At 41.4% G+C, this 12,894-nt stretch overlaps 1 protein-coding gene across 1 annotated transcript in view; it reads left to right on the forward strand.

Annotated features, from left to right (window-relative positions):
• The window catches only part of BLTP1 (bridge-like lipid transfer protein family member 1), a 93,532-nt gene that overhangs the window by 38,692 nt on the left and 41,946 nt on the right, over positions 1–12,894 (forward strand). Inside the window, exons 21-34 of the mRNA XM_058802955.1 lie at positions 54–191; positions 445–621; positions 2,239–2,367; positions 2,532–2,651; positions 4,511–4,788; positions 4,905–5,155; positions 5,588–5,846; positions 7,495–8,338; positions 9,134–9,204; positions 9,675–9,848; positions 10,124–10,244; positions 11,055–11,201; positions 11,541–11,668; positions 11,776–11,978. Coding sequence (XP_058658938.1) covers positions 54–191; positions 445–621; positions 2,239–2,367; positions 2,532–2,651; positions 4,511–4,788; positions 4,905–5,155; positions 5,588–5,846; positions 7,495–8,338; positions 9,134–9,204; positions 9,675–9,848; positions 10,124–10,244; positions 11,055–11,201; positions 11,541–11,668; positions 11,776–11,978 — 3,040 coding nt within the window. The remainder of the gene's footprint in view (positions 1–53; positions 192–444; positions 622–2,238; positions 2,368–2,531; positions 2,652–4,510; positions 4,789–4,904; positions 5,156–5,587; positions 5,847–7,494; positions 8,339–9,133; positions 9,205–9,674; positions 9,849–10,123; positions 10,245–11,054; positions 11,202–11,540; positions 11,669–11,775; positions 11,979–12,894) is intronic.

Below are 12,894 nucleotides of genomic sequence, written 5' to 3' on the forward strand. Positions count from 1 at the left end.
ACCATGTTATGTACTTTGAGGTTCTGAAACAGATGTGTTTATCTTTGTTTCAGCATTGCAGTCCAGATGGTCCAGACTGTCCTACAGCTTTCTTGGAGAGGCTGTGTTTCGAGATGAAGAAAGGGTTTAGAGAAACAATGCTTCAGCTTGTATTGTCTCCAGTGAATCTGTTTCTGAATGACAATTATCAGGTAGTCAGTCAGTGTTTGTGTGGCTGTGTTGTGGAAGTTCTGTTGATGTTAAATTTGAATTATTTTTTGGTAGGAATTTTCTTGTTGTGCAAAGGCTTTATTAAGGCTTGTAAGACGTAAGAAAAATCTGATGGGTATTTTGTAAAAGTCTTTATTTTTGTCCAGATTTTTTTGTCAGTAAATCAAACAGGATAAAATGAAGCTGGTGTTGCCTCTTCTCCAAGCATTGCCTCTCACCTCCTTGTCCTTGCAGCGCCCTGCAGTGGACGAGGTGCTCCGGGAGGGTCACATCAGCCTGTCGGGCCTGCAGCTCCGTGCCCATGCCATGTTTTCTGCAGAAGGGCTGCCCCTGGGAAGTGACACTTTGGAATATGCCTGGCTGATAGATGTGCAGGCTGGAAGCCTCACAGCCAAAGTGACAGCACCACAGGTACCATCCAGAAACCAATCTGAAATACTGAAGTATTACCCTTCTTCCTTCTAGAACAGGCACAGTGTGGATTTCTGGAAAGCGTGTGATCTGTGCCTTATTTTATAACTGTAAAATCTAATAATTTCTGTAAAGAGACAGGAGATGCCAAATGAGCCATTGTCAGAGTGATGTTTTAAAGCAGGAGGCAAATTAGATGATTTATGGGAGTGTGGTATGGACAGGCCTCAGGAGTAGCTGCTCATTGCATAAACTGTGCTCCTTGGTCCCACTGGAACATAATTTGCTTTCCCAGTATTGCACTTTGTAGGGTCAGTCTTAGCACTAACCCCTTTTAATTTTGCCATTTATGTTACATTTGTCTTTCCACCTAGGTGAATGACTCCAAGTTTACAACAGGCAGATCATTCTGATTTATTTCTGCTGTGGTCTGCCAGATCTTTAAAAGGGGGCTGCTTTGCCAGTGTATTCTGAAGCACAAGAAAAGCCCATGCTTTCTATTTAGTAGTTACTATTTGCTTTAATTATTTTTAAATTTTTAAGACACTTCTACATCTTCTTGTTCCTCTAAGAACTGGTATTTTCTAGGATTAAGCACATATTTAATTGGGAGACTTCTGCAGCAAATAAAATCAGGCATACAAGCAAGTTTAATAACTCTAAAGAATAGATGTTTTCTTGCTGCATATACAGACATTTGTGGTGGTACTTCCCAAAATGCTGCCACTGATTTAGATCATCTGCAGGATTTGCTCTATTGCTCTATGGTTCAAAATTGAACTTTGTTGATTCAAAGTACTCCAAGGGTAAAGAACATTTCTTAAGGCCTAACGCAGCTGAAGGATTTTCTTGCTTTATGAAGCCATTCTCAATTGTATGCAATTGTATTTTTTTTAGTTGTCAGCTCTTGAATGTGCTGTTTCAGGTTCATTGGCTTTTTTCCTTCCATAGTGTGATGCATTGCAGGAATTTCTGAAGGGACTACACTGAACAGAGGAGGAGAGATTTTGTGCAGGAGAGTGAGGGCTAGATTAAATTCCATTCAAATTACTGCTGATTTTAAGTGCCCTTTCCTTTGGCAAGCCAAAGAAAACCCATTTCCCTCTCATAAGAGACAGACAGTCATGAATCATTTCCTTTATGAGAGAGCTAACTATATAAAAGACTTAAATCAACAATAGGCTAATTACTGCGTCTAGCAAGAATCAGCAGTGTTTTGTTGAGCCAGTTTTCTCCTGTGCTATCTAAATGTAACTTTGTTGCTTTTATAGAAGCAAATCTGACATTTAAATTATGTGTGGTAACGAAGTACCTTGAGCTGTTCTTCGTGAGAAAGTTGGGGGAGCTTTGTCTTTACAATCAAGTTCTCAGCTGACTGCAAGAGCAAAAGCTGCTGCCTTTTATTAAGAAATAATTTCAGAAATTGTTTAGTGTCACCATGCTTTTCCATGAGAAAGTACAGACTTGCATGTTGTGGTGCACACAAGAATAAAAATCAGCCTTGAGTAGCAGGAAGGTGCTGAAGCCTTCTGCTCACATCCCAGCCCTTGGGGTTGTTCTGTCACACCACAAATCCATGTTGTGTGGGTGCTGATGGATGCTGTTGTTTGCTTGCAGCTTGCCTGCCTGCTGGAATGGGGGCAGACCTTTGTGTTCCACGTGGTGTGCCGGGAGTTTGAGCTGGAGAGGCCCAAATCCGTCATCCTGTGCCAGCACGGCATCGACCGCCGCTTTTGTGACCCCAAGGTACCTTGTCATCTAGCCCTGCTGCTCACTGGGCATGCACCCGTTCTGTGGAACACTTCTCTAATCTACCCAGAACATAAATAAAAGGCTCAGCCCAAATTAAGCTCCTAATAGATCTTTATATGGCTTTTTCCCTTGATTCTTTCTTTTCCCTTTTCCTTCAGACAAACACTGTGCCTGGGCCATGCCCAACGTCGGATGACTTGAAGTACACCATGACACGCTTAGCCATGGATGGAGCAGATCTCTATGTGGTAGAACATGGCTGTGCCACCAATATCAAGGTAAAACTTGTTCTCTTGACAGCAGTTAACTTCTTTGCTAATAGACATACTTGTGTTTTTTGATAGAATATCTACCTGCATGGATGGCTTGCTTGCATGCAATGGATTAAACAGAATTTCTAAAACTTCAAGTGATAAAAAGTCATCATGGGCTGAGCAAGGAGTAGATCAATTTGGCTTCTATTTAATTATGCCATGGCATTATTAATTAATTAATGCCTTGGTAAATGTAAGGAGGGAGTATGTGTCTCCCAAAATAAAATGTAAGCTGTGAGTTTGGTGTAAATTAATTTCAAACACCCTGGGCAATATAAATCTCAGTGTTTGTCCCTGAGAGTTGATAAGAACTTTTGCTGTGAATTAATAATTCAGCAAATGGAAATGATTGATATGGATCATGTACAAGTCTGTCATCATTTCAAAAGTCCCATACCTTCTTGGTGATTGCTCATGAACAGCTCCTTGCAACACTGACTCCTTCACAGCACAGCCAACAAACTCCATCTCTCTTCAACCAGCTCACCCCCTCTTTTGTAGCACTCATTTTCTCATTGGGCACAGCTGTGGCCTGTTAAGGGTAGGGCTGTTCCTGATCTTTGGTGATCAGTACAGCTGCAACTCCTCAGGTGTGAGATGACCTTCTGCACCATTTTCTTACATTCTGTCCCTCCACACAATTCAGTGCTGGATAACTCACAGTCCTCTTTGTGAATTTAGGTGTATCTTTGGTAGAGAAGGGAGAAGTGTTTGTGCCACTGCCCAACTGAATCCTCTGTTCAAAAAGGGCTGTGTAGAGAAGAGCTGGTATTCTCTCCATTATCCTACTGCACAGGGAAAAAAAGGAATGATTTACTTAGTGTAGCAAAATATGAGTTTAGATACAGTTGAGTTATGGTAACAACAGCAAAGAAGGAAACTGCCATGCTGACACCACTGAGTAGTAATTGTTCTGTTAGTTAATAAATGCAGTTTTAAATGGTAGACTTAAAAGTCGAAGTTTTGGCCACAGCTTCACATTATGAGCAAGAATCTGACTGAAGGGCACTGGTAATTATTTTAAACATTTTTTTAATGACGTGATATCTCATCACTTGAATGGCTTGCTGCCCTGTGGCAGTAAAAAAAATGCTTGAGCCCCCAAATTCTTTAGAATCCAATATTAAAAAGTACCATCATAAATATTAACAGTGTCTGTAGGCATAAAGATGAATGGCAGTATTTTCAAAGGCAGCTTAATAACCTGAACCACTCTAGAAAATTATATCCTGAATGTGTTCCATTCAAATAAAAAAAAAAGAAATTTCCTTTATAATCTGTGACAGAGATGAGGAACAATAATTTAATATTAACCCTGTGGGTAGCTCTTCTATGGCTAGGTTATCTTTCAGCTTTTCGTGGTTTAGATTTGGCAAACTCCATCTGAAATTTCAGGTGCTTCATGGTGACACTGGAGAGGACTCAAGCTATGCAGGAAGTCTGATCCAATGTCTTCAGATTCTATGAAGTTTGAGGACTAAGCAAGTTTGAGCGATTCAAACTTCTTGGGTTTTAGGTGACAGTGAAGAAGTTAATGATTTAAGTTTTTAAGTTTCATGACAAGTGATTTCTGTTTTGTTTACAAAAGGATGCTTCTATGTAATTATTTTTTTTTTGTTAGGTAAAAAGTGTCTGAGATTAATTTCTAAGCTTGCCTTCTTTTGTGCGTGTGCTGACTTGCAAATAGTACTGCTTCTCCAGAGAGATTTTTACTGAGATCTTTTTGGGCTGTAGTTTGGGATGGATGTGTTAACTGGTTTAAGGCCACTTTTCCTTTGTCTCACTGACAAATAGTCAGAGTTGCTGTTTAAATCCTGTTTCAGATGGGTGCCATCCGCATTGCAAACTGCAACCTGCACAACCAGTCCGTGGGGGAAGGCATCAGCGCCGCCATCCAGGACCTGCAGCTCAGGCAGTACGTGGAGCAGGTGAACAACTGCAGGACTGGCCTGCAGCCAATACTGAGGAGGGCATACTGGCTGGAAGCTGGCTCTGTCAACCTGGGCCTCATCACTGCTGACATTGCTCTAGCTGCAGATCACCCTTCCAAACACGAGGTGCAGAGGCATTTCTTGGAAACGCACGATAACCGCACCAAGAGGTGAGCCACGTGCTCCAGGGAGGTGCATTTGAGGGGGATATTTATTGATCTTGCTTTCATTGAGCTTCAGCATGGTCATGGTTTTGTTTTGCTTTCTTCTCTTCTTCCTTTTGTAGGTTGTGGTTTTTGTGGCCTGATGATAATTTGAGAAATAAGAGAAGCAAGAACAAGTGTGGCTGTCTCGGTGGTTGTCGGTTCTTCGGTGGAACCTTAACGGGACTGGATTTCTTCAAACTTGAGGAACTGACACCTTCAAGCAGCTCTGCTTTCTCAAGCACAAGTGCAGAATCTGATATGTTTTATGGGCAGTCTTTACTGCAGCCAGGAGAATGGATCATCACTAAGGAGATTCCTAAAATTTTAGATGGTGAGAATGCGCTGTACTGTGTTTTTACTCTATTTTGCCCAAAAGTATGATTCCTTAACGTTTTGCTGTTTATAGTGTTTATGAATCTGATTAGTAAAGTACAAATGCTTGTGCTTTTCTGGCTTGACCCCTTCTAAGAGCAGGCAGAGCTTGAGCAAGCTTTCCTAAGCTGGATTTTTATATTACCATGCACCTCCATGCTGAGTAAAAAGGAGATTTTTGACTTGTTCTACTTATATAGAAAGCAGCCAACTGAGACAATCTGATGTTTTGCTGACATGATTTTATTAATTTTTGTCAGAACATGCTAGTATGTACATGCATTTCAAGATTAGGGCTTTTATTTAATAATGATTTTTATTTCAGTAGGCAGGGAAGAGTCCACTGCAGCTGTGCCATGAGAAACTTTTTCTTTTCCTTCCTTGATCCTAGGTAAAGCAAATGGTGTCAAAAGGAAAGATTGGGACTGCAGATCTGTGGGGATAGAAGTGGAAAGGAAAGCACAACACCTGAGCCTCCAAGTGCCGCTGCGCTCCCACAGCTCCTCCTCCTCTTCAGAGGAAACCAGCAGCTCCAGTGCTGCCCTGCCCTTGCTTGCAGGGGAGAAGGACAGCCCCTCATCCACTGCTGAGGATCACCTGGCACAGAAGGAGTTCCTGCCCAGTGCAAAAAGGGAAGATGCTCATGGAAGGTGAGTAGTCTTCTCCGAGTAGACATCTAATTTGACTCTTACGTCTTAGAGCATTCAAGAAATTTAAGATATAAGATGTGGGAACCCAGAACATCCCTCTGACACTCGAGAATGGCCAAGACCCATGCCAGGGGCCTCAGAAGCTCTGGCACAGAGCCCAAAACACCTGTGGTTTTGATTATGACCCGTGGAGCAAATTGCTAACTTTATATGAAGATCTGCAAGCCAAAACATTTTAGGTAGCACAACAGTGAAGTTATCGTGGGTGGAAGAGTAGATTTTGGGGTTTCTGGTATGGGGGTTCAGGAGGCAAGATGAAGGGATCTGGGTGTGTCCAGCCTTTCTCCTTCTTCTTCTTGGCCTCCATCTTCTGTTGTGATGTTGGCACTTGGAGATTGGTTTAGAGTAGAAGCTCATTGTGTAACGTAGGTGACAGGTATTGGGAAGTTACTGTAAACACTGTACACGTAGTTTTTAGTATAAAGACATAACATCATCCAAGGGGCAGGCAGAGTGCCTGGAACTGTCCTACTGGATGGACCTTGGCAGGGCAGGAGAAAATTTTTTATAGATAAGGAACAATAAACAACCTTGAGACTGAGAACTGAAAAGCCCTGACTCCTTCTTCAAGTGCTTGGGCTGGGAAAAGAGACTTCTAACATCTTTTGGGGTCACAGTGACCCAAAAGACCCCATGAGTAAGAAATTTGATTTAGCTATTTTTCAAGTGTTAAAGGTGCTGCTGAAATGTTGCCTAGTTTGAATGATGATTTGGGCCCCTGATGGGGGATGGTTACCTGGGCAAGGTAGAAAATCCAGCATGTTACCAGCACTTGTTAAATGTTTGGTTTTACCTCCTCTGTATGTGTCGAGATCGCTAGCTTATCAGAGTGACCCTGAGAAAAGTTCAAAAGTCTCTTTTCCCAGCCCGAGCGCTTGAAGGAGGAGTCAGGGCTCTTCATTTCTGGGTCTCAAGGTTGTTTATTGTTCTTTATCTATAAAATTTTTCTCCTGCCCTGCCAAGGTCCATCCAGCAGGACAGTTCCAGGCACTCTGCCTGCCCCTGGGATGGTGTTGTCTTTATACTAAAAACTAGCTGTACAATGTTTACAATTACTTTCCAATACCTATCACCTATGTTAGACACTGAGCTTCTACTCTAAGCTAATCTAAAAGTGCCAACATCACAGCAGAAGATGAAGGCCAAGAAGGAGAAAGGCTGGACACACCCAGTTCCCTCCATCTTGGCTCCTGAACCCCCATATCAAAAACCCCAAAATGTACTTTTCCACCCCGTGATAACTTCACTATTGTTCTACCTAAACTGTTGTGGCTTGCTGATCTTTGTATAAGGTTGGTAATTTGCTCCACGGGTCATAATCAAACCCACAGGTGTCTTGGGCTCTGTGCCAGGGCTTCTGAGGCCCCTGGCATGGGTCTTGGCCATTCTGGAGTGTCAGAGGGATGTCCTGGGTCCTGACATGTATGTGGACAAGTGGCAGAGTTTGGTATGTAACCAGCATTATGAAAATAATGGCTGTGCTAATAGAGAGCCACAGAATCACCGATGCATTTGACAGCTCTTACAGCGCAGGAAGAGAAGCATTAGTACAGAAATAACCAAGTGTTGTGTGTGTTTGTGTTCCCAGTGTCACTGTGGAGGCTGCAGAGGGTCGGCCTGCGTCCCCTGGCCCCCAGGAGAGGCCTGTGGGGCAGTCCCCCATGAGGTCCCCGCTGAAGCGCCAGGCGTCTGTGTGCTCGGCGCGCCTGGGCAGCACCAAGAGCCTGACGGCCGCGTTCTACGGGGACAAGCAGCCCGTGCCCGTGGGCGTGCAGTTCAGCAGCGACGTGTCCCGCAGCGACGAGAACGTCCTGGACTCCCCAAAGCAGAGGAGGAGCTTTGGCTCCTTCCCCTACACGCCCTCAGCAGATTCCAATTCCTTCCACCAGTACCGCTCCATGGATTCCAGCATGTCCATGGCCGATAGCGAGGCTTATTTTTCAGCTGCTGAAGAGTTTGAGCCGATAAGCAGTGATGAAGGTCCAGGAACCTATCCAGGGAGGAAGAAGAGGAAAAAGCAAGCTCAGAAAGCTGAATACAGTAGGGGGTCTATTTATCACAGTGTGGAAGGGCCCTTAACAAGCACAATCCACAGAGAAATCAGTCAGGATATGAAAACGTTGCCAATTAAGACTCATCCTTCCCAGGCTTCGTTTGTTTCAGCTCTGGGAGGAGACGATGAGCATGTTGACAACATGTACATCCTGGACTCTGAGAAGACTGTGGAACGGGAGCAAATCACTTCCCAGCAGCCTGTAATGGCATGTTACCAAAATTACCTGACACAGTTCCAGGTGATCAACTGGTCAGTAAAGCACCCAACCAACAAAAGAACTTCCAAATCCTCATTGCATCGCCCTTTGGACCTTGACACGCCAACCAGTGAAGAAAGTTCCTCGTCCTTTGAGCAACTCTCTGTCCCAACTTTTAAGGTATGGAAGATGGAGGAGTAGAGAAAGGAGTAAGAATTCAAAATAACTTAAAATGGCTTAGTACCAGTTGTGTGAATAAGATACAGAAAACTTGAAATTGCTTTCCTTTCAGTTAAAGAATACCTTGAATTTCTAACTTGAGATCATGGGGCTGTGTGGCGGGAAGGCTGTGGGCAAAAACAGGACTTGGAGTTCTGTGGTTCTGAATTATCATTTTTGCACTTAAAATGCTGTCTGTTGAATGATATGCAGCTAGAGGACATTTATGTGAGTTTTGTTTAAAACACATTATGCAGAACTGCAGTAGTAGTACATTTAATACTGATAAAGTATACTTCAGGCTCTCAGTGCTTTATTTCAAAATTAAATTGCAACTCAGATTTAGGAAATGAGTTTTTTTAAGTGACCTGAGCATACATGCTTAAGGAAGGAGATGAACTGAAATATATGAAAAATAATGGAAATTACTTGGTATAAAACAGGTGATTGAGTTCTGAAACTGAACTTGTTATCATTTTGCAGAAAAGGTTTGTGTTGATGCAAGCCTTATGTAGATTAGTATTTGAAGGGTTTTTTAAAAGCAATAAATCAATGTTTATGTAAAAGCAGTGTAATCTGATTTTTCAAGTAATTTAAAAGCAAACCTAGGAGTTCCAGTATCCTATATTGGAGAGTCTGTTTCTAAGTGTTCTTTTAACAAAAACAGTTTTAAGGGGAATTTTTCAAGATCCCTTGGTTGGGGTTTTTATCATACATGGAAGGAATGTAATAAACTTCTTTGCACTTCTACCTTAGATGGTTAAACAGGGTCTCACAGCTAATTCACTACTGGACAGAGGCATGCAGCTCACAGGATCAACATCTAAGTAAGTTGAACACATAATCTATGCTATATTATTAGCATATTTTTCAAGAGTAGGATTTTTATTATACCCTGTGAAGTATTTTGGCTCTTGCTAGCCCTTTGAAAATTTTGATTTGCAGCAGTAGTTTTCAGTACCAGATCTATTTCAGAACAGATCATTCTATTATGAAATATTTGGGTTTGGTCAAACAGAAAGTACACAGTGCAAGCATTAAATTATTTCATATGTACAATTTCAAGATTATGAATAGTGATTTTGTTTAGATTAATTTGGAGGTGCTAATGCAAGTCTCCATTTCATTGCCATAAGCGTAACTTGAATCTAGGGGGGATTGTATTTTTGTGCTTTCTAAGATATACAGTAGAAGAAACCTGCTGTTACGTGGATTTCAGTAAGAGTCAAAATGATACCAGAACACTCTTGTTTGTTTTTGCAAAGCCTGGTCACTGATGTTTGTTTGCCTTCCCTAGCACACCTTACACTCCCTTGGATAAGAAGTCTGCAGAGAACACAGATGATGAAACAATAACAGAGGAATGGACGTTGGATCACCCGGTCTTCCAGACACGCACCACGGCCATCGTGGAAGTAAAAGGAACTGTAGATGTAGTTCTGACTCCTCTTGTAGCAGAGGCACTGGATAGGTAATTTTATTTTGATGGCACTAAAAATTGTCTAAAATCACAGCTGTTCTGTTCAGCAAAGGCTTAGGTAAAAGGATTGAACAGCCTGGCTGATGGAACAGCAGGGCCTGGTGCCTGCAGGATGTAGTTCTGCATTTCCTATGAGGTGCCTGGAGTAATGGGAAGTGCCCTTTGTGTTTGTCAGTGCTTGTTTTTCCTCTGTAGTGTTAATTGCATGTGGCTGATGGTTAAACTGGGAGTTTCAATGGTCTCTTGTGGCTCTTTTCCCCTCCCAGGTACATCGAGGCCATGGTGCACTGTGCCAGCTCCCGGCACCCGGCAGCAATCGTGGATGACCTGCACTGCAAAGTCCTGAGGGATGCTGTGCAGAACAGCAAGACCAGCTTCTCAGAAAATGTGAGGGAAAACCAAGGAAATCCTCATGGATTTGAGAAAATGCTCACTTCTCTATCTTACATACAAAATATTTTAACTGAATTTAGTGTTTTGAGATATAAAGCTAAAATGATAGCTATATTAATTTGGAATGCATACTTACATGCATTTTCATAATCAACTCTTACATATTGTCTTTCACTGCCCAGGAATCTTTTACAGGATTCGACTTTTTCTGTTTTGGATAGTCTAGAGTAATTTACATCAGATGAAATCACACATTCTGTTCTTTGAAATTACTATAGCTGGTGTTCTTAAGTATTACATTCATCTCAGTGAGATGTTACTTATTATTTTGTAGTAGTTAGGGAGAGCTTTGAAAGTGCCTGTGGGTTTTTTTTGCAGTTCACCTGAGACCTTAAATTAATTAAACTTAAATAGAATTGTATGGTAATTCTACAGAATTAGGTGTTCTTTCTGTCTATGGTAATGACCATATTTATATTTTATGGTTTCTTAGACTTCACAGTGTAGTGGACACTAATAACTTGTTTCATTGTAAGTTGTCTGATATAGCTTACATGTGTAGAATTCCAACTTCCAGCTGAAGTCTGGTTGTTAAAGTTTACTGCAGAATGGCACTGCTGCCCTTATGGTTTTAAACCTACTGTACCTCTAAGTGCTGCAGCCTTTATTCTGGAAATCATGGTAAATTGCCTAAAATAAAGTCAGAGTCTCTTTCTGCTTCAATGCTAATAAAATATCTTGTTTCTCCTGAGCTCAGCAGCTCTTGAGTTTGTGCTAATAAATTATTTTTCTCCCCTCTTCAAGTTGTCTTCAAAGCAAGACATCAGAGGAACAAAAATAGACACCACCACAACAGGAACAACAAACCAGGGACCAGCACAGACCAATCTCTCACTTAAGCAAGATAATGTGACAATTAAAGGTCTTCAGGCCAATGTTACAGTTCCAAAGGTAACAATCTTTTTTAAAGCTTATCAGGGAAGAAGTGCCTCACAAAGTTCTTTTTATTTTGAATCCCTTCTCATTCCCCAAAAGCTGAAGTGAAGCTAAGCATTTGTGCTAGAGAACTAAAGTTTTGAATTTTGGAACTGCTTAATTTTTTGATGGTAGACATGGAGTAGTTAAATATCAACCACCATAGAGGTAACTTGTTGCCATGTCTTTAAATTATCTTCTGGATGTCATGATTTTATTTTTCTTTTTACTCAAAGACAAGGTTCTATCAGAAATGAGTGGTTGATGTAACTTGCTTTTCTAAATGTCTGTCCTCTCTTGGAATTCTGTGTGCAGGTGAACCTGTGTTTGCTACAAGCATCTGTGGATGAATCCCCAGGAGTTTCTTCCAGCAAAACCGTGACTCACGTTTCCCTGGTAGCTTTGTGTTTTGATAGAATTGCTACTCAAGTTCGTATGAACAGGTAAGAACAGTGCATGTCACTGTCATAAACTTCAGACATGTTTATTTCATTGGTTTTGTCTATCTTGAGGTTTGCTTAATTGCTTTTTCCTCCCTGATATTGTCAAGGGGTATAGTTGAGGAGACTTCGAACAATGCAGAAGCTGGGAGGAATTCTGTCGCATTTGATCGTTACATCCAAACCAGCAAAATGCAGCCCCAGTCCTCTGGCTCACTGAGATCCAACTCTGGAGCAGAAAAAGGAAAAGAAATTGCTGCTAAATTGAACATCCATCGTGTTCATGGACAACTTAGAGGTCTTGATACAACAGGTATTGACCAATATTAAAATGTGGAAATGTCAGTGTTAATAGAAGCAAGTAGTTACAGTTGGTGTTCATCTTTTAGTTTGGTTGTAGGTGTTTTGTTAACATGGATGAAAAGCTACTTGCACCCAGAACTTGTGCAGATACTTGAAAAAGAAGTTTGAGATGAATTATTATTCCACTAAGTGCTAGATTTAAACTTAGGCAAACTAAAAGGTGTCAAGACAGACTTGTGAGTAGTTTGTGTGGCAGGTGTGTTGCCCTGTAAATATTGACCTGCACTGCTGGAATTTGAGGCCTGAGCTCCCTTTCTTCCAGCTAATCTCTTTTCAGCTTCCATTTTTGTCACCTTTTGTAGGGAATGAATTACACTTCTTTGCTTTCTTAGTGTATTCTAACACATTCAGTAATTGCCTGTTGTGCCAGAAATTTCAGCATGATACATTGTAGATTTTTAACTGTAATAACTCTAAAGCTGAAAATGAGATCTATCCCATTGACTTCCTTGTTGTTTGTGTTAAGGAAATGCCTTCAAGAAGCTAGGAGTTAAATTTTGCTCTAATTCCTGATCCTGGAAAAACAAACCAGGAAAAGATGATGAAATGTAGAGGCTGTTTTTGTTAAACTGCTTCAAGTTTCATGGAATCTACACCAGTTTTGATTCTGTTCTGTAAGGATCCGGAGTCTTCAGACATGAGGTAGTACTCTGTAAAACCAGGATGATGAAACAATACGCAATAAATAAATAAATAACAGAAAATCCCATTGCTGTGCAAAGATGAGTGAGCAAATGAAATTGGAGGAAAACAAAGAGCACTGCAATGGTTACCTCCCTTTTTACTTAGTTATGGATGGAATCTTAGCAGTAGTGCCCTGTGGCAGATATGCCACAGACATTCAAGAGGTCCAGTGTCGGAGTTCT

The sequence above is a fragment of the Ammospiza caudacuta genome, chromosome 4 (assembly GCF_027887145.1).
Source record: "Ammospiza caudacuta isolate bAmmCau1 chromosome 4, bAmmCau1.pri, whole genome shotgun sequence".
Taxonomy (NCBI): Eukaryota; Metazoa; Chordata; class Aves; order Passeriformes; family Passerellidae; genus Ammospiza; species Ammospiza caudacuta.